This window comes from Thunnus maccoyii, chromosome 6, assembly GCF_910596095.1.
Source record: "Thunnus maccoyii chromosome 6, fThuMac1.1, whole genome shotgun sequence".
NCBI lineage: Eukaryota > Metazoa > Chordata > Actinopteri > Scombriformes > Scombridae > Thunnus > Thunnus maccoyii.
This window is the reverse complement of record NC_056538.1, coordinates 34,917,671-34,940,046: the sequence shown is the minus strand read 5'-3', so window position 1 is coordinate 34,940,046 and position 22,376 is coordinate 34,917,671. Positions and strand designations below refer to the sequence as shown.

The following is a 22,376-nucleotide window of genomic DNA, read 5'->3' as shown; positions in this document are numbered from 1 at the left end:
CAGTGCCAAATCTTATAAGGATTAGTTTTAGTTCATGTTTGTGTTTTTAAATCTGTCAGTAATTCCTCTATCCATCCTGGTCGTTTCTCTTATTGTCTACATTGATGTTTGAATATTCATCGCTATTTGCTTGAATTTTTGTGTCTTTACATCCGTATTAATACTGTTTGTTCTAGAAATGTTCAAATAAACTGAAATCATTTGGTCATGGTGTCGGTGTTCCCGGTCAGGCGCTCTGCGGGCAGCTAAGCCCGCTCTGAGTGTGACGTGTAGGACCTCCTCCTCCGACACACAGCAGCAGTAATGGCGGACTACGACAGCTACGATGAGCGGGACCGGGCCTACGGCAGCTTCGGCGGCGGCAGAGGGTGAGTCTCCGCGCAGCACGGCAGCTCCGCCGCGGGCCTGAAATACAAACCCCCGCCGGACCGTCGCCGTGTTTCCCGCCGCTGTCCTCCCCGAGCCTCGGTGCAGGGCGGCCAGGCCCCGAAGCACGACCCGCCAGACGCCTGCTGGCCGGGCCTGGCAGGAGGCGCCGGAGGCCGGAGAGAGCGGCTGGAAAACACCGCGGTCCCGGAGCTTCTATGCTAACTGTTAGCAGGAGGCTAGCGGCGTACAGACAGTGAAACAAACGAATCGGCCCGGAGGTCTGCGGTTAAATAACGTGTAATTGATTGGTAGGAAGTTTAACTTTTCCTCGGTACCGGTGAGAGGCGCGCCGGAGCGGGCTCGGGGAGGCCGCGGCAGGTGGAGGTGGTGGCGGAGCTGCAGCTGCAGGCTGCCCGCATGGCTGCATCATGTGTCCGCAGCTGCACATCCATCCACGCAGGAACCAAACATGCGGCTGCAGATCGATCAGGAGTATTGGTTATTGACGTGTTTTTACTGTTCTGGGCTTCTCCTGCTGTTATTTTATTAGTTTAGTTTGTCAGCTGAAGTCTGATGAAAGAAACAACAATGAAAAGCAGTTTGTTTCTTTATTATTAGAAATATTTCTGCTTCATATTCAGCCAGCTTCTCTGCAGAGAGGCTGCTTCCCTCATTAAACAAAAGTTTCAGAAGACCTGAAGCCGACATATTGATCTGAAACTAACAATTATTGATATGATCAATGAATCTGCTGAGTATTTTCTTGATTAATTGATGTGAAAGACATCAGATGACTGAAACTGCTTCTGAGTGGAAGGCGACGACTTCAGAGTTCATAAAGAAAGAAAACAGAAACTCTGGAGGAAATCATTGATTACTCTTCTTCAGACTGATCATTTTGGCTTTAAATTGATGAGTGAACACTTTATTTTTCTCACCATCATCTGCAGCTCCAAGTTTCTCTCTTCAGATTCAGAAGTTTCAGTCGAAGAACTGAACCTGATCAGCTGATATTTACTCTGAGCTGCTGATCAATACGGATCCATAATATATGTGATTGATAAACGTGATGTCTAATTTGTTTATTTGGATCGTTTTCAGCTTGACAGTCGTCTCCCATGAGTCCAAATTTAAATCACAACAAACTAGAGCTGCGATGATCAGCTGATTAATTGATTAATTGATCACCAGAAATTCATCATTTTTGTTGTTTTCCAGCGTCTCTGCTGTCGATATTTATTTATTTATTTATTTATTTATTTATTTATTTATTGTTATTATCTTCTGCTTTTCTCTGATTGAAAACTGAATATTTTGGACAAAACAAAACATGTGAAGACGTCACTTTGAGCTGAGATTCTGGACGATCAATGAATGATTATCAATAAATCTGTCAACAGAATGATTGATAGTTGAACCTGAACGCATTGATCTGATATCAGGTTTCTACAGCTGCACTGATCAGTTAATCAATGAGAAATGACTCATCAGCAACTATAATAATCAGTTTATTGTTCAGGCTGAGAAGTTCCTGATTCTCCTCGTTATTGATCACGTCTTCAGCTCGACATTAATGGAGAAGATATTGATCAGATGAATCAATAATAAAGATCACAGAGGTTCACTGATAAGCTGCAACCTGCTAATACAACTTTAAAGAAAAATCCACATTTTTTACTTTTCTGTTCAGACGACAGCTTTGATTTCATCTGCAGATCAAACTTATTGATTTTATCCAGAGCTGCAACAATTAGTCGATTCATTGATCGACACTACAAACATTTTGATAATTGATTGTTTTGAGTAATTTGTTAATAAAAAGTCCAAATTCTTCTTTAATGTGAATATTTTCTGGTGTCTTTAGTCTCTAAGACAGTAAACAACTGATCGATTAATCAAGAATATAATCAACAGATTAATCAATAATGAAATTGTTGTTGCAGCTTCCAGTCTGAGACTGTTAGTGCAGAAACGTCTGTGCTGCAGTTGTTTGGGATGTAAAACGATATTTTTATTACAAAATAATATGAATATATAAAGTGTGTGTGTATATATATATGCACATACATATATAAATATGTATAAATGTGTATATATATATATTTATACATATTTATATATGTATGTGTATATATACACATACATATATAAATATGTATAAATATATATATATACACATTTATACACATACATATATAAATATGTATAAATGTGTATATATATATATATTTATACATATTTATATATGTATGTGTATATATATATATATACACATTTATACATATATATATGTATAAATGTGTATATATATATATATTTATACATATTTATATATGTATGTGTATATATATATATATACACATTTATACATATATATATAAATATGTATAAATGTGTATATATATATATATTTTTATACATATTTATATATGTATGTGTATATATACACATACATATATAAATATATAGCAGCTCATGCAACCGGTCACAGCGTGTGAACAGCGGATTAACTGCAACATTTAATGTTTCATTTAAAATAAAGTAAACAAACTGCTGTAAGTACGAGTCGCTAACAGGAAACCAGCATCTAACGGGTCCGTAGTGACGTTTAACGTGCTGCAGCTAATTAGCATCTAGCTGCTAACTGAGCTGCAGACGTGTGTTCATGTTTGTAAGTGATGAAGTTTAGATGATGTGGAAACAGGTTGTTGTTTCATTCACTACCATGTTTAAAGGAAGAAGGTATCAGGATTCATATTGTTATTTAATTTAACTATTGAGCTTTGAATATTTTATATATTTCAGTGTTTCCCCGATAAAAGCAACGAGAACCTCCGCCAGGCCAAAAAATATTTTTAAAATGTCAAAAACACCAAATATCGGTTCATTCAGAGCAGCGCTGTCTGGGAATGTGAGTTAACGTCTGCGTCGTTGCCATGGAAACTGCAGGTTGCGTAACTCCTTAAAGGAATAGTGCAGAGCGGAAGTGAGCGAGTGGTTAAGCGAGGGGGGGGGGGGGGGGCGGGGCAAAACAGCCAGCGCTGCTGTTACATTAGCTGGCCGAGGGTGGGGGTCAGTCCTGCAGCTGCGACGGAGCCGTTAGCATCGCCACCCCAACAGCCTCACAGCTAACAGCTAAAAGCTAATTTAGCTCATCGTCACCAAACAAGCAGCCGGTTAGCTTATGCTAACATTAACACTGACGCCAGAGCCTGTTAGCTAACATCAGTGTTAGCAAGTTAGCTGATTAATGCTAATGTTACAGCCTACATGAGGGTCTTACCGACTGGTTGATCACATAGACTGTAAACACTAATGGACGTCGCCACGGTGACGTCACCCGCCGCCTCCTGAGAAGCTGCTGCTCGTCCTCTGAGACGCTACAGCAGCTTCCTGTCGACGCCGCTGCCGCCTGCGGGCTTCTGGTCTGGGATGGTGATGGTGGTCTGGATGCACTGGTCCAGTTCACAAACCTTCTGACTCTTCACTTAGTTCTGACGTCACAAGAGTTTCCGCTGGAAACTTGAGGCGGCCATGTTTATAACAGGTGACCACCGGCTGCAGGTGGCGTTATTGACGAGTGTCGTCAATAACAAAGAAATCTGAACTTTGGTTAATTTGCTTCAATTTGAAAACTGCAGAATCTGAATTATTTCTTCTTCACTTTACGTAACTTGTGTTTTTAATGTTTACGTTAAAATGTTAAAGGTTTGATTAACAAGTTAATTATCTCGTCATCTTGACAAAGTGAATAATTGATAACTGAACTGCAGCTAACTATTATTATTGATTAATCAGCAGAGTGTCGCAGCTTCTTCTCATATTTCAGAAGCTGAAACAAGGAAACGTTCTTTCTGCTGAAGAAATGACTTCTAATTGATCATCTATGAACTGTAGAGCTGCAGCTAACGAGCATGTTCGTTATTGATTAATCTGCTGAAACCAGCAAATATTAATTTAATTCTTTTAGAAACTAAAACGTTTATTTGATTGATTTTTCTGTCTGATCAGCTGATCCGTAGTGATGACAGATGCTTCACAACATCACATCCTTTCATTGATCGCACATGTGACTGCAGTAATCAATATTAATCAATATTAATCTCTCTGCAGCCTCGTTTCATCACTTCATCGTTTGGAGGATTTCATGTTTTTCTGCTGAATCTTTCGGTTTTTATTGGTTGAGAAACGTCGTCGGCTTGAAGCATCATTGATTAGCCGATTAATCTATTGACAGAATTATTTGGCAACTATTTTAATAATCGATTCATCGTTTTAGTATTTTAGTAGCAAATATTTCATGTTTCTACTCGTCATACGAGGCCATAAACTGCATATCTCTGGTTTTTAGACTGTTGGTTTGACAAAATAAGACGTTTAAAGACAAACCTTTAACTCGCACTGCTTCTATGTTCTGACGTGTTCTAACGGGACGTGTTGCAGTTCGGTGCCTGCAGTCGGTCAGGAATACGATCCGTGACCCGAACAATTACTGTCAACACAGTTTAAGGATCCACCGACTCCGACACCGGATCAATAGTTCTACAGAACAAGTTCCACCAGGAACATTGTGGCAGCGCACCGCTAGCATGTTCATGGGTGTGTTAGCCGGTTTACCAAAGTAGCCTCAATTAGCCCAGAATGACACGAGAGACTCATAATACTGGTCTGTCAGCTGGTCCGCCGGTCTGTCAGCTGGTCCACTAGTCTGTCAGCTGGTCCGCCGGTCTGTCAGCTGGTCCGCCGGTCTGTCAGCTGGTCCGCCGGTCTGTCAGCTGGTCCGCCGGTCTGTTAGCTGGTCCACTGGTCTGTCAGCTGGTCCGCCGATCTGTCAGCTGGTCCGCTGGTCTGTCAGCTGGTCCGCCGGTCTGTTAGCTGGTCCACTGGTCTGTCAGCTGGTCCGCCGATCTGTCAGCTGGTCCGCCGATCTGTCAGCTGGTCCGCTGGTCTGTCAGCTGGTCCGCCGGTCTGTCAGCTGGTCCGCCGGTCTGTCAGCTGGTCCGCTGGACAGACAGCGCGTAGCTAACAGAGATTTTAAAGAACAGTGATCAAAGCAGTATCTAACGGGTCCGTAGTGACGTCTGCAGGTGTGTTTACCTGACGTTTAACGTGCTGCAGCTAATTAGCATCTAGCTGCTAACTGACGTTAGCGGTGAATGTTTGTTTGGTGGCTCGTTAACAAGCTGCAGGACGAGACGTGTGTCAGGCTTCATATTGCTATTTAATTAATGCTTTGCGTTAACACTGCTAAAAGAATGTGGTCACATGCGGCCCAGACCACCTCTGAATGTGGTCTGAGTGATCAGCTGTGTTTAGACCTGTATGTAGAGCTGTCCGCTGAACGAGGCCTCACTGAGTCCTTCTGAGAACCTCCGCCAGGCCAAAAAAATATGTTTAATGTCAAAATAAAGCCAAATATCTATTCATGTGGAAATCAACAGCTGCGAAACGTGAGTCCACCTGTGTGTCGTTACCGGGGAAACAGCTGGTAGCATAACTCCGTTAATACAGCAAAGGTAGTGTGAGTGAAGCAGCTGGGAGACAGCGAGCAGCAGGAAGTTGTCAGTCTGGCAGTGAATGTACAGACTACAGTGTGTCCGTTAATGTTCAGTACTGTACTCCATCACCCATGATGCTCTCTGTCCCCCCCGTCAGGCCCCGTGGCGGCGGCGGTCCCGGAGGCCCCAGGAAGCAGAAGGAGCTGCCATCAGAGCCTCCGTTCACGGCGTACGTCGGAAACCTGCCGTTCAACACAGTGCAGGGAGACATCGACATCATCTTCAAAGAGCTCAACATCCGCAGCGTCCGGCTCGTCAGAGACAAAGAGACAGACAAGTTCAAAGGTCAGGAGGGGGGGGCGGGGGGGCTGGGTGTCTGGTTTGGTCCCAGCAGGCTTCCGTAGTTTGAGTCTCAGTCATTCAAAGCCTGGAAAGGTTATAGCAGCTGTTCTGGAGCTTTCAGTCGTCTCACGTGATCTTCATCAGCAGTTGTTTAGTTTGACCTGTTTGGTTCAAGAGATCCTTTTATCTGCTGATGAAGATCATGTGATACGATCAAAAGCTCGGGACCAACTGCTCCATGGACATCGAGGCGACACTGTTGATGTAACAGCTTCATGTTGCGTCATGATGTCATCATTAATGCAAATAAACAAACAAGAACCTTCCACCGCGCTGTGACGGTGTTTGTAAAAGACAGAATGAAGGTGCAGCTACAGATTTAACCTGATTGAACCCTGAACGTGTCGCTGCGTCCGATCAATCAGCTGATTGATCAACCATCTGGCAGGTAGGCCCGCCTCCCAGTCTGTCAGTCCAATCACTGCTTTTTAATAATAATAACAATAATAATAATAATAATAATAATGACTATTTATTCAGCACTTTTCAAAGCTGCCAGCAGCGATGATCAGGCTCTCGCACCTTCCTGTTATTGTGAATCAACAGTTTGATTGGCTGCCCAGCTGTAACGAGCAGGTTAACGAGCAGGTTAACGAGCGCTGACGTCATCACAGCAGAGCAGGAAATGACTTGATTGTTTTGAAAGTAACATTAACTCACATTTATGTTGTTTTTTTTTTTTTTTTACAGTACTGTGTTTCATAGTTTCAATGCTTTGTATAGTTTTTATTTAACACTTAAGCTTCAAACAAAGTCCAGTAAAGAGAAAATAAAGTATATGTGTTATTCCTCCCTTGTAGACCACATACACTCATTCAGTCTATGAATGTCTTCTGCACAGTCTACAGTAAACCTTCTCAGCTGCAGATCCTCTCTGCTGTCCCGAATCTTTGACTGGAATTATCTCCATATCTGCCCACTCAAACCAGTTAACCTTCCAAAGTCCCAGCCTGTAATATAAACATGATACAGCAATAGCATGTAGGTGATAACTACCATTTCCTGTGTCCACTATGTGGCGCTAGAGGACACCCACTAATTATATCAAGTTGCTGTGTGTCATATAAGTTTCATGTAAATCAGATGATGTTTGTCACATAAGGCTGACTTCCTGTTGTCAGTAGGTGGCGCTATTGACACGTAGATGTGTTCAGACCTGAACTCATATGAGAAGTCTGGTCGCATCAACTTCCTGTTTAATGTTGGATCACAGATGTTACTGTGCTCTCTGCTGGTCTGCAGTCTGCTGGTCTGCTGGTCTGAGGTCTGCTGGTCTGCAGTCTGCTGGTCTGTAAACACATCGTGTCCTGTGTGTTTTCGTCTCTTCCAGGTTTTTGTTATGTCGAGTTTGAAGATTTGGAATCTCTAAAAGAAGCTTTGGCGTACGACGGCGCTGTGAGTATCTGATCGATAGTTTCTGTCCTGCAGGCTGACCCTGTCTGCAGCAGTTCCTAACCTGACCTCTGACCCCTGCAGTTGCTAGGTGAAAGGTCACTGAGGGTGGACATCGCAGAGGGACGAAGGCAAGAGCGAGGAGGAGGCGGCGGCTTCGGCTTCAGGAAAGACGACGGTAGAGGTACGAACATGAAAACCGCCAGGTAACAGGAAGTAGGTCCCTGAGGTGGTGTTGAGTCTAACGGTGTGTTGGTGTGTTGGTGTCTGTCGCTGTAGTGTTACCGGGCTTCTCTCTGATGTTTGAATCTTCAGCTGCTTCCTTCCTGTCGTCTCTCCTCCTCGTCTCTCTGCAGTGAGACCACCTGAATGTAAACCTGCTCCGTCTGAAGTGTTTCTGCTATAAAACTCGAGCTTCCGACACTGGTTTGAGTCTAAATTAAGGGGGCCTGTTATGCTCATTTCCAGCTCTGTTTTTATTCTGTGACTCCACTAGACTAGCAAGGAAAAGCATAAGAGGTCCCCTTTAAAGAGCTGTAGTCCTCCTGAGTCCCCGAGCGCTGCTTCCTCTCTGGACCACGAGTCCGTCGGGTTCAGGAGTTCTGCAAAGTGCTCCGGCAGTAAAAACCTGGAAAAGTCTGGGAGGAAACAGTCTCACCACAGGGTCCGTTATAGCAGCTGTTCTGGAGCTTTCAGTCGTCTCATGTGATCTTCATCAGGAAACTGAGATGCCCAGCTGTTTAGTTTGACCTGTTTGTTTTAAGAGTGAATTTTGAACCCCAAAGTGAACAAGAGGTCCTTTTAGTGACAACTGCATCTGCTGATGAAGCTCATGAGATATGATCAAAAGCTCAGGAACAGCTGATTAATGGACCTTGAGGTGAATTGAAATGAAGATTTTGGTCTTGATGAGCTCATCTTAAATCTAACAGCTCGTTGACTTCATGATGTCATTGTTAATGCGAATAAATAATGGATTCTGCTTTGTTTACGTCCGTGTTTACTGCTTTCTGCAGTAAGGTGCACTGGTATAACACGATGTAAACAAAGCAGGATTTAAAATAAACGAGTTTTAGTGAGAAACACTGAATGTGAACAGACGAGTTTAAAGACTCTTCATGTGGACTCAAAGTTCAGCTTGTTGACTTGGAGGACGACGACTCTTCATCTTTCACGCTTCATCTTTTCATCATGTCATCCTCACCTGCACACCCCTTTTCTTTTCCTGAAACTGGTCCAGACAGACAGGTGACAGGTGAGATGTGGTGAGCAGAGGCCTGTTGCACCAGCGATGTGAAGCGTAGATTAACTTCCTAATTTAAATCTTAAGTTAAATTGAATGAATGAATGAAAGAATGTCCTAAAAATGAACCATTAGATTCCTCCAATTACACAATAAATAATCCATTATGAGCTTAAAACATCCTAGACACCAACTAACAACCACCTAGCAACACCATAGCAACCACCCAGAACAATAAAGGCTGATATAACTCAAATCAGTTCTGTTTCTATTACACGGACATGTTGACATGTTTGTGTCATGGTCACATGTTCTGGGCTGCACAGACTGATACATTTACACCACACAGACCCCATGAGGTTAATAACCTAGGAATTAAGGAAGTTATTCCTTATCAACCGTTGCCGCAGCAGAAGGTTTACAGAGACGGGAGACACTAATGGTGGAACAGCAGGAACATTTTTTAACTATTTATGGGAGAACATTGTTCGATGACAGACTGCATCCTTTTGATATCTCTGATGATGCTGAGAGGTTTAGTTGTAGCTCTTTAGTGGCTGTGACATTGCAGAAATATATGGATGAATTTGCTGTTCTCCTGGAGCAACAGAACACAGTTCTCTACAAGTTCTTCCAGAGTTCCTCCAATAAACTGGGAACTCCTCTAGGAATGTAACGCTACGTGTATTCATCCTGAACCGTCGGATACAAGATGTTTGTTGCTGTAAGTCTTCAACTATAAATACATTTGATTTCCATCATGGTCGGACAGCATGTTGTAAGAACCAGTTCTGAACGACCATAAATCAGCAAAAAACAGCAGTTAGCAGGTGTCCCGACTCCCTGCAGAAACAGAGAGGTTGTTTTCCTTTTACACTGCAACAACTAAACTGTGTCAGTAATAGTTTCCACTGCATCACAACTAAACTGTGTCAGTAATAGTTTCCACTGCAGCAACTGAACTGTGTCAGTAATAGTTTCCACTGCAACAACTAAACTGTGTCAGTAATAGTTTCCACTGCAACAACTAAACTGTGTCAGTAATAGTTTCCACTGCAACACAACTAAACTGTGTCAGTAATAGTTTCCACTGCAGCAACTAAACTGTGTCAGTAATAGTTTCCACTGCATCACAACTAAACTGTGTCAGTAATAGTTTCCACTGTATCACAACTAAACTGCGTCAGTAATAGTTTCCACTGCAGCAACTAAAGTGTGTCAGTAATAGTTTCCACTGCATCACAACTAAACTGTGTCAGTAATAGTTTTCACTGCATCACAACTAAACTGTGTCAGTAATAGTTTCCACTGCAACACAACTAAACTGTGTCAGTAATAGTTTCCACTGCAACACAACTAAACTGTGTCAGTAATAGTTTCCACTGCAGCAACTAAACTGTGTCAGTAATAGTTTCCACTGCATCACAACTAAACTGTGTCAGTAATAGTTTCCACTGCAGCAACTAAAGTGTGTCAGTAATAGTTTCCACTGCAGCAACTAAACTGTGTCAGTAATAGTTTCCACTGCAGCAACTAAAGTGTGTCAGTAATAGTTTCCAATGCATCAACTAAACTGTGTCAGTAATAGTTTCCACTGCAGCAACTAAACTGTCAGTAATAGTTTCCACTGCATCACAACTAAACTGTGTCAGTAATAGTTTCCACTGCATCACAACTAAACTGTGTCAGTAATAGTTTCCACTGCATCACAACTAAACTGTGTCAGTAATAGTTTCCACTGCATCACAACTAAACTGTCAGTAATAGTTTCCACTGCAACAACATAACTGTGTCAGTAATAGTTTCCACTGCATCAACTAAACTGTGTCAGTAATAGTTTCCACTGCAACACAACTAAACTGTGTCAGTAATAGTTTCCACTGCATCACAACTAAACTGTGTCAGTAATAGTTTCCACTGCAGCAACTAAACTGTGTCAGTAATAGTTTCCACTGCAACAACTAAACTGTGTCAGTAATAGTTTCCACTGCAACAACTAAACTGTGTCAGTAATAGTTTCCACTGCAACAACTAAACTGTGTCAGTAATAGTTTCCACTGCATCACAACTAAACTGTCAGTAATAGTTTCCACTGCAACAACTAAACTGTGTCAGTAATAGTTTCCACTGCATCACAACTAAACTGTGTCAGTAATAGTTTCCACTGCATCACAACTAAACTGTGTCAGTAATAGTTTCCACTGCAACACAACTAAACTGTGTCAGTAATAGTTTCCACTGCATCACAACTAAACTGTGTCAGTAATAGTTTCCACTGCATCACAACTAAACTGTGTCAGTAATAGTTTCCACTGCAACAACTAAACTGTGTCAGTAATAGTTTCCACTGCAACAACTAAACTGTGTCAGTAATAGTTTCCACTGCATCACAACTAAACTGTGTCAGTAATAGTTTCCACTGCAACAACTAAACTGTGTCAGTAATAGTTTCCACTGCAGCAACTAAACTGTCAGTAATAGTTTCCACTGCATCACAACTAAACTGTGTCAGTAATAGTTTCCACTGCATCACAACTAAACTGTGTCAGTAATAGTTTCCACTGCAGCAACTAAACTGTGTCAGTAATAGTTTCCACTGCATCACAACTAAACTGTGTCAGTAATAGTTTCCACTGCAGCAACTAAACTGTGTCAGTAATAGTTTCCACTGCATCACAACTAAACTGTGTCAGTAATAGTTTCCACTGCAGCAACTAAACTGTGTCAGTAATAGTTTCCACTGCAACAACTAAACTGTGTCAGTAATAGTTTCCACTGCAACAACTAAACTGTGTCAGTAATAGTTTCCACTGCATCAACTAAACTGTGTCAGTAATAGTTTCCACTGCATCACAACTAAACTGTGTCAGTAATAGTTTCCACTGCATCACAACTAAACTGTGTCAGTAATAGTTTCCACTGCATCACAACTAAACTGTCAGTAATAGTTTCCACTGCATCACAACTAAACTGTGTCAGTAATAGTTTCCACTGCATCACAACTAAACTGTGTCAGTAATAGTTTCCACTGCATCACAACTAAACTGTCAGTAATAGTTTCCACTGCAACAACATAACTGTGTCAGTAATAGTTTCCACTGCATCACAACTAAACTGTCAGTAATAGTTTCCACTGCATCACAACTAAACTGTCAGTAATAGTTTCCACTGCAACAACATAACTGTGTCAGTAATAGTTTCCACTGCATCACAACTAAACTGTCAGTAATAGTTTCCACTGCATCACAACTAAACTGTGTCAGTAATAGTTTCCACTGCATCACAACTAAACTGTCAGTAATAGTTTCCACTGCATCACAACTAAACTGTCAGTAATAGTTTCCACTGCATCACAACTAAACTGTGTCAGTAATAGTTTCCACTGCATCACAACTAAACTGTGTCAGTAATAGTTTCCACTGCATCACAACTAAACTGTCAGTAATAGTTTCCACTGCATCACAACTAAACTGTCAGTAATAGTTTCCACTGCATCACAACTAAACTGTGTCAGTAATAGTTTCCACTGCAACAACTAAACTGTGTCAGTAATAGTTTCCACTGCATCACAACTAAACTGTCAGTAATAGTTTCCACTGCATCACAACTAAACTGTGCCAGTAATAGTTTCCACTGCATCACAACTAAACTGTGTCAGTAATAGTTTCCACTGCATCACAACTAAACTGTGTCAGTAATAGTTTCCACTGCAGCAACTAAACTGTGTCAGTAATAGTTTCCACTGCAACAACTAAACTGTGTCAGTAATAGTTTCCACTGCAACAACTAAACTGTGTCAGTAATAGTTTCCACTGCATCACAACTAAACTGTGTCAGTAATAGTTTCCACTGCATCACAACTAAACTGTGTCAGTAATAGTTTCCACTGCAACAACTAAACTGTGTCAGTAATAGTTTCCACTGCATCACAACTAAACTGTCAGTAATAGTTTCCACTGCATCACAACTAAACTGTGTCAGTAATAGTTTCCACTGCATCACAACTAAACTGTGTCAGTAATAGTTTCCACTGCATCACAACTAAACTGTGTCAGTAATAGTTTCCACTGCATCACAACTAAACTGTCAGTAATAGTTTCCACTGCATCACAACTAAACTGTCAGTAATAGTTTCCACTGCATCACAACTAAACTGTGTCAGTAATAGTTTCCACTGCAGCAACTAAACTGTGTCAGTAATAGTTTCCACTGCAACAACTAAACTGTGTCAGTAATAGTTTCCACTGCATCACAACTAAACTGTCAGTAATAGTTTCCACTGCATCACAACTAAACTGTGCCAGTAATAGTTTCCACTGCATCACAACTAAACTGTGTCAGTAATAGTTTCCACTGCATCACAACTAAACTGTGTCAGTAATAGTTTCCACTGCAACAACTAAACTGTGTCAGTAATAGTTTCCACTGCATCACAACTAAACTGTGTCAGTAATAGTTTCCACTGCATCACAACTAAACTGTGTCAGTAATAGTTTCCACTGCAACAACTAAACTGTGTCAGTAATAGTTTCCACTGCATCACAACTAAACTGTGTCAGTAATAGTTTCCACTGCAACAACTAAACTGTGTCAGTAATAGTTTCCACTGCAACAACTAAACTGTGTCAGTAATAGTTTCCACTGCATCACAACTAAACTGTGTCAGTAATAGTTTCCACTGCATCACAACTAAACTGTGTCAGTAATAGTTTCCACTGCATCACAACTAAACTGTGTCAGTAATAGTTTCCACTGCAGCAACTAAACTGTGTCAGTAATAGTTTCCACTGCATCACAACTAAACTGTGCCAGTAATAGTTTCCACTGCAACACAACTAAACTGTGTCAGTAATAGTTTCCACTGCATCACAACTAAACTGTGTCAGTAATAGTTTCCACTGCATCACAACTAAACTGTCAGTAATAGTTTCCACTGCATCACAACTAAACTGTGTCAGTAATAGTTTCCACTGCAACAACTAAACTGTGTCAGTAATAGTTTCCACTGCATCACAACTAAACTGTGTCAGTAATAGTTTCCACTGCATCACAACTAAACTGTCAGTAATAGTTTCCACTGCATCACAACTAAACTGTGTCAGTAATAGTTTCCACTGCATCACAACTAAACTGTGTCAGTAATAGTTTCCACTGCATCACAACTAAACTGTCAGTAATAGTTTCCACTGCATCACAACTAAACTGTGCCACTGTGACGTCGTTCTGGATTCTTTCGGGTTATTTTACAGAACAGGTTAGTTTTATATCCTTGGTTAAATGCATCAGATGGTGCAACAGGCTGCAGGTCTGGAGATAAAACAGTTAAGTTTAATCTTTCTCAGGGAGCTTCAGTGTCACTGCTTCTTCTCTCTAACGTCTCCTCTCTGATTGGCTGATGGACAACTAACAAGCTCCACCTCTTCAGCGCTGTCCTTCCAGCTCCTTCCAGAAGGAGGTGCCGTCACCTCCTCCTCCTCTCCTCTCTCTCTCTCCTCTCCTCCCTGTGTTAAACTCCCCCTGTCCTCTGCAGGACGAGGAGGTGCTCGAGGAGCTCCCAGAGGAGGAGGAGGACGTGACTACCGCGACGACTACGACCAGCAAGGAGGAGGTGCGGTCAGAGAGTTCAGCAGCTCAGGTTGGACAGCAGCAGATCCCAGCCAACCAATCGGAACGCTGCTGGGTTGCAGCCAATCAGATGGCAGGAAAACGTCCCTAAACCTAAGCTAATAAACGTTATAGAATCTGCACTGACCTGAACTATGCTACACAAACACCTGGATTAACTCAAACTAATCTCAACTACACTTCAGTTACACAATAAAGCCAACTAGAAACGTTTAAAGTTCTGTAGAAACTTGGTGTGTTTGCACCCGACCCAATGACGTCTTCGTTAGTTACTACACAGCTACTCATGCTAGCGAAACGGAAGCTAGCAAGCAGCTAATGTTGTAAAGTCAGCTGATATCAGCGGGCCACGCCTCCTGGATGTCGGTAACCAATTATAGGAAAACGGGAGGTTGACAGTCGTTTCATCTTGATCAGAGGAATCAATCAAAATAATTTAAATATTTTAATAAGCAGAGCGCAAAAATATATGAAACCTGTGAAACTGAGATTGATGTCGAGCATTTGAAGTGAGTCCACATTTTATATTTATCAATTTCAGGTAAATTTGTCAGTTATTAAGTGATACGTTTTGTTTGCAAATTCAGTGATGAAGTGTTTTTATAAATTTGCTATAGCTTCGTCTCCATGGCAGCAGCAGCTGGTGGTAATTAAAGTATTTAGATCTGTTCAGAAAAGAGACAGAAAAACCCAGAAGATCAACCTGTAAACACCTGATAATCATATATATGTAATACCCGTGTTTTTAGATTGTTAAAGAAAAAGTCTGAAATGAGAATACAGAACCAGCGTCTCTCTTCTCTGATGTATTATGACGCTGATTTGTTATACGCTGAAGAATAAAATAAGTGTGCAGGATTATAGTCATTCAGCTTTTGCATCTTGGGTGCAAACACACAGAACTATGCTAAGCTAGCTACGAGACTACAGCTGTGGCAGATGGACGGACTAAATTAACCTACAACAAACTAATGTGTGGTAGTTTCAGCTAAATGACTCAAAACAAAGCTTGATTTAGTCGCGTTTTAATCGTGCAATCCATGAATTTGTCGTTTAGTTGCATAATTCATAAATTTAAATGATAAACCGCTTTGCTAAACTTCAGTTCCAGTCGCTTCCTTCGTCCTGTAGGTGGCGCTTCCTGTTTCCAGAGTAGCTAGCAGCTAGCATAGTCTAGCAGCTAAATGTACAAACAAGTGGAACAGGCAGTGTTGACCTTTGACCCCCAGAGTTAGACACCCCAGCAGAGTTTGACTCCGCCTCCTGAAGCTGCTGGACCACGTCCCTTTTTTCCCATCATGCCTTGCACCTCAACCATCTCATGCTCATTGGTCACCTTATAGGTTCGGGACGCTGCGGGACACCTGAGGGCGTCTGTCAGCTGACCCGCCGTCTGTCTCTCCGTCTGTCTCTGCAGGTTTTAGAGATGACGACTACATGGGGGGGCGGAGTCGAGGCGGCGGCAGTCGCCCTGGCGACAGAAGGGGGGGAGGCGGAGGCGGAGGAATGGGTCGCTTCAGAGATGGGCCACCTCGCGGAGGAACGACAGACTTCAGAGAACCGTCGGAAGGTGAGACGACTTCCTGTCTGTCTGTCAGACTTCCTGTCTGACTGTCTGACTTCCCGTCTGTCCGTCAGACTTCCCGTCTGTCCGTCAGACTTCCTGTCTGTCTGTCAGACTTCCTGTCTGTCTGTCAGACTTCCTGTCTGTCTGTCAGAGCCTGAAACTGTTATTTTTTAGTTGCATAACGTTGTTAAGTTGAATAATTCATAAATAAGTTTTAATTAATTAAGTCATATAGTCGCGTGAATCATTTATCATGTTATTCATAAATTTGTCATTTAATCATTAAATAAAGATTTTTAGTTGTTTAATTTATATCATGAAATGAGGTCAGCGACGACCTCAGCTGTTTGTTTGTGTTTGCAGAGGAGCGTGCAGGTTGTTTATTTGTTTGTGTTTGTGTTTGCAGAGGAGCGTGCAGGTTGTTTATTTGTTTGTTTGTGTTTTTGTTGCAGAGGAGCGTGCAGGTTGTTTATTTGTTTGTTTGTTTGTGTTTGTGTTTGCAGAGGAGCGTGCACAGCGGCCTCGCCTGCAGCTGAAGCCTCGGACCGTCTCTGAGCCGCTCAACCAGGTCGCAAACCCAAACTCCGCCATCTTCGGCGGAGCTAAACCACGAGAGGAGGTGATTTCCAGAGAAAAACCATAAAGACTGAAGGCCGCGAGGGCCGGGGGGGGGGGGTGGGGGGGGAGGGGGGGGACACGACAGTGAACGAATAGAGAACTTTAACTTAACAAGGAAAAACAAAAAGAAAGAAAGAAAGAAACGCCACAGTTAGCATTCCTTCCTGACAGACAGACAGCGAGCGGACGCCACCCTCCTCTTCTTCTTCTTCTTCTTCTTCTTCTTCTTCTTCTTCTTCTTCTTCCTGTTTGAGTTCAGTTTGAGCAGAATATTTATTCTGAGACGGAATAAAGCCGAAACACTCTGATGAATAATAAACCTGTAAACACAAACACAACGAGCAGCTTGTGAATGCATGTCTCTGCCCCGCCCCCTCACCTCCACCTCAGCTTGCTGTGACGTCATACCTGCTAGCCCCGCCCCCTCCCTTCACCGCCAGGTCAAAGGTCACCTGCCAGTCACTCTCCAGAAAGAATCCTAGAGGTTCAACCTCTAAAACCCCCTTTTTTTGTATTTTGTAGTCGTTCAGCAGAAGCCCCGCCCCCTCACCCTGATTGGTCAGGTCTGAGGAGAACGTGTTTGTTTTTTTCTTGTCACTCGTTGCCATGGTGACTCCTCAATCATATTTTTCATATTTGATTAAAGCACGGAATGCTGAAACCGAGTGGGCGGGGTTTCATAGGCTCCGCCCCCCACCCGTCCAGGTGAAGCGGTCGTGTCTGGACGGTAACCTCAGATTTGACACTTCTGCAAATTGTCATTATTGTTATGAAATAATGACGTTTCTGTCGTGACGACGCTGCGGTTGAAGGGAAAGTCGTGTTTTTTTGCAGCGGCGTTGTGCAACGTTCTTGTTGACAGTCGGCGTGTTCCTGCAGCAGGTTTGGCTAACGCTAGGCGCCGTACCGCTAAACATATTTTAGCCACGTAAACACAATCTCTATCAGTGTAAGTTGGCTGTATTTACCCTGCCGTCAGACAGCTTCCTGTGTTATTCCACAGATCAGACAGTGCTGTTGCAGCATGTGAACGAAGACTGATTTGAATGTTTTTAGGCGGCTAAAATGCGGCGCGTCGGCAGCGGTGCAGTGTTGAGCTTCCAGGCTACCGCAGGTAAAACGCCGGCTGTGAATAACAGACGACCGCACTGCAACAAATACAGACTGGTCCTTTAAGGTCCTTTCAGGTCCACTCGGCCGGGGGAAGATCATGTTTGGGTTAAAATGATCACTCTTGATCTTTCTCAGATCTGGGGTTACCATCTAGACACGACCGTGTGAAGCCTCTGCAGTCGACCAATCAGAGTAGAGGGAAAACTGGTGCTGCGTTCACTGTCTGTTTGGCAAAAACCCAAAGACTGTAATGCTGCATTCAAGTCCTGTCAGGAAAACAGTGAAAAAACAGCTGAAATTAGTCCCACGCCGCCTGAATGCAGCGCAGGTTGAACAGCGACGCCTGGGCCACGCCGCCTACCTTTACCTGTGCGTGACGGCTACCTCGCCGAACTGCCACGGCTCGCACGTGTGTGTGGTGTCCACACGGAGCGCCGTCTGTCTACGCTGAGTTTGACGATGGTCATTAATAATAGAGCGTCTCAAAGTGAAGAGTCGCAAACAGGAAGCAGTCGTGTGATGTTTGTTTACCGCCGTTCAGAGCGAGAGACTCAACGTGATATATTCAGTCTGTTAGCGTGCCGCATCTCCACTAACGTACACGCCGAGCCAGTTTTCCACAACACCGTCTCGTTAATGAAGTGATTCTGTCCACAGAACGCTGCAGGGCTTTTAATTTGAAATGGATACAGGAAGTGTTTGTAAGGGACAACAATGTTAGCATCTCATGTGCTGTTAGCTTACAGCAGGTCACAATTAAAACATAAAACAGCACAACAAGAAACAATATGGAGCAAAAAACACACACGATACGAAGTTACACACAGAAGCACATCACACACACACGTCAACTAGAGATGACAGATGTCCGCTGGACACATGAAAGCAGCCGGTGGTCACAGAGCTGCAGCTGAAAAGGTTCAGTTGAGTCTCTTATAGAGGATTTTATAGAGTTCACATAACGGAGGAGGAGCCAAACCATGTAAAACTTTATACACGAGGCTTTTTTAAACGTATTTCTTCAGTATCCGACAGTGATGATGCAGCATCAGCTTTTTATCCAGAGTTTTTAAGGTTTGTGTATATCAGGACTCTAGAGGTCCCCCGACATGTGACGTATAGACCGGGATCACAGCTGCATCCACACACACGCTTTCTAATGTGTCTAAAGTGTGACTAGTTGTACTTTATGGTTTTTACCATTTTTTTTAACGTTTCTTAAAATGAACATTTGGATCCAATATCTTCTCTCCATCGCAGCTGTTAGCTTAGCAGCTGTTAGCTTAGCAGCTGCTAACTCAGCTGTTTCTGCATGTGTGAACACAACAGTCATCTGCATACGTCAGTAATATACAGGCTCAGTAACACTGACCTCGAGGTTTCCTCCTCAGACTCGACAACCATCGTCCCAAAACAAAGTCGTTGTTTTTTTTTTAATCTAAAATTGCTCATTAAACTTTGGTTAAGACGTGACGACCGGCCGTACAGTTACTCTAACATACAGCGCTCGTTAGATACTCAGGTATGATGACTGAATAACGCTGCATATGAACATTTTAGTGACGGTTTGTAGAGACGGCTGTTACTGACCGCTTACCCAGAATGCAACATGTGGGCTGCCCGCAGGTCTAGCTCGATGGATTCACCTTCTCTGAACTGAAATTAGAACAAAGATGCAACGAAACGCTGCAGAAGTTTGAAAAAGTTACGTAATGAATGTAAAGATATAAACATGCAGCGTTAATGAGTAACTAACGTCTCTACGTCGTACGCTAGAGCCGCTGTAGGACCGTTAATATGTCATCGTTTAGATTCCCAACATGTGGTCAGTTTATCCAGATAACTTACTGTAAATGGTCCCAGTTTGTACTGGGAGCGTCACGGTTCAGATCTAAATCAGATCAGTTGAAATGAGCGTCCATCCTTCCTGCACACGTCCGAAGAATAAAAAAACGTTTTAAAGGTGACGCAGCGTAGCTTAGCGGTAGCCTGCGGCTGGTTAACTCTGAGACAACATGGCCGCCGCCGCCGCCGCAGTCGGAGATGATGGAGAAGCAACAGGATCCTCCTGCTGCCCTGAAGTTTCCCAGTCTGTAGCTAACGTTCCCGCCGTAGTGATGAAGATAACCAGCTACGAGCTCATCTTCACCTCAGCGAGCTGAACCAGTAACTCTGGTCTCTACGCGCAGGATTCACCCTGCTGTTGTTGGAAAGTCTCCTCCTGACATCTAGCGGCGCTTTTGTTTTTGGGTTCAACAGTTTGTTCCCAGTTGACTGAAATAAAGAATTAAAGTTTGACCTTATGGCTCAAAAAACAATATGGCGGCTGTATCACACTCGCGCCTCGCAGGCTGAACAGGAAGCGAGAGGTTCCGCAGCGTGCGTGTGCTGCTCGGGTAGGCGGCGTGGTCCAGGCTCGAGCTCCTCTGATTGGTTGCTTGGGGGGCTGATCTCACGGATTATAACCGGATTCAGCAGCGGAGGCGGAGCCCCGTTCTCAGTGGCGCATGAAGCCAAAAAAAGCCACTTCAGCTGTGAGGAAATGACCCGGATGAATGCGTACTGAGCATGCTCCGTGACCCGGAAGTCTCTCCAGCGGCCAGTTCAGCCGTCGCTCACGGTAACGGAGATGAAATGATTCACCGTCATTGCATCCGGAGGCTCGGCTGATCTGACATGTGACGCAGAGTGTTCGTCCAATCAGATTTAACAGCGAGACGTCATCCACACTGAAGGCTTTCTCTGATTGGTCCTTTGATCCACACTGAAAACTTTCTCTAAACTGAAAGCTCAGGGAGGAAAAAAGGCAAATTTCCTTTAAACTTTGTTTCTTTCTTCTATTGTTATCGATCTTCTTTTTTTTTTTACTCCGTTCAGTCAGCGAAGACGCGACTAAACGTCCAGACGGGGGCGCCAACGCGACCCTTTAATCCTTACTTTAATTTTCTTTTTTCTTGTATTTTCCTCATTTCTCTCTGAATTCTCACTTTTATTCCTCCATTCTTCCCGTTTTTCATCCTTTTTTCTTGGACGAAGGCAGTTTGCTGACTGTCGGTGGCGCTGACGAGCAAACAGAACAGAATAAAGAAACTCACGAGAGGAAAGACAGAGAGGAAGAAGAGGGAACAAATTAAAAATGGGGGGAAAGAAAAGATTAAAAATGTTTTTCTTCGTGTTATTGTTAATTTCATTTTTCCCTTTTTCTTCACCTCTTTCTGTTTTCCATCTCCTCCCTTTTTAATCTCCCTCCATCTGTCTTCGATTGCAGCTCTGACTCATTTAAACCACCAACAGCTGACCAGATGGTGGCGCTAACACGCCGCCTCTCCAACAGAAAAGAAGAAAATTAAAGGTTTTTGTGCCGTTTGTTGTTTCAGTGTGGATCATGTGGAAGCCGACTCCCAAGAAAATGTTGTAAAATTGATGAAAAGTCCAAATAAATGTTGTACGATGATGTTCACGTTTTGGCTTTTAATGGAAACAAACTTAAACCTTCATCTTGTATTTTTCCCGGTTGGAACCAGCTGCCGTAGGACAGACCTGGACACCCAACAGTCCGGATCGGGTCTCAGTGTGGATCGGGTCTCGGTTGGGGATCGGGTCTCGGTGGGGATCGGGTCTGGGTCTGTAGAGGTTCAGGACTTGTCTGTCGGTGGTTTTTTTGGTTCTCAGTCCGCGTCGCTTCCAGAATGTTTGTCGCTAAAAAGCAGTTTATTAGTTTTTCCGGACATTAAATGGAGAAACGGTTTCTTACTGTATGATAGAATAAAAACAGCTGTTTGACATTTTTGTTCTTTTCCCTTCACTGTTTATGGCAATAAAACTGTATCATCGTACATCCAGAATGTGTTTAATTTCAGGGTGGGGGGGTCGATTCCCGGGTCTGATTTTTATTTTTTCTTCCAAATGAAAGAAGAATAAAGAATAAAGCTCGTTCTGTTCGGCCTGGACTCTGTGTGTGTTCATCTTCTAATCAATATCAACATTACTATCAATCAATATATTATTGTCTCCATGAATTGATTAGTTATTAGGTGGGAAATGTCCGTCAGCTTTGTTACGATGTGAAGACGAAAGAAGCTGAAACAAAATGAATCGATTTAAACCTGCAACTGGTTCATTAATCAATTAGTCGATCAAAAGAAAACTGATTCAATTAATCTGCAACTATTCTGATAATCAATTCATCATGTGATTGATTGTTAATCTGATTCCACATATAAAGTCTGAAGCTGCAACGATTCTTTTCATGATCAGTTATTTTCTGGATTCATTGATCAGTCGTTCGGTCCATAAAACACAGATCAATGTTTCCTGAAGTCCAAAGAAGAAAAACATTTCAGAGGCTGAAACAGAATTATTGATTATCAACAGCGATGAATGTTCTTGATGAATCGTTGCAGCTTTCAGCAGGTTTAGCATGAGCTTCTTCATTAAAGCAGTTTAATCAATAATCACTGTTAATGTCATTAATCTGATATCAGCTGATCAACAGCAGCTGGACGTCCGTCAGTTCTTGTTCATTCGTCCAGTAAAAAGCTTCCAGTTC

The 22,376-nt window shown here is 42.8% G+C and overlaps 1 protein-coding gene across 2 annotated transcripts; it reads left to right on the top strand.

Annotated features, from left to right (window-relative positions):
• Positions 1-251: 251 nt before the first annotated feature.
• On the top strand, positions 252-21,663 carry eif4h (eukaryotic translation initiation factor 4h). Of its 2 annotated transcripts, XM_042414255.1 has the most exons (8): positions 254-368; positions 6,025-6,212; positions 7,600-7,664; positions 7,746-7,845; positions 14,435-14,512; positions 15,947-16,099; positions 16,600-16,715; positions 21,096-21,663. In XM_042414255.1, the coding sequence occupies exons 1-8, from the start codon at positions 304-306 to the stop codon at positions 21,099-21,101; spliced, it is 771 nt and encodes a 256-aa protein (XP_042270189.1). In that variant the 5' UTR covers positions 254-303; the 3' UTR covers positions 21,102-21,663. The 2 variants fall into 2 exon arrangements, with proteins under 2 accessions (XP_042270190.1, XP_042270189.1); XM_042414256.1 differs by lacking the exon at positions 14,435-14,512 and having other exon boundaries at positions 252-368.
• The last annotated feature ends 713 nt before the right edge of the window (positions 21,664-22,376 follow it).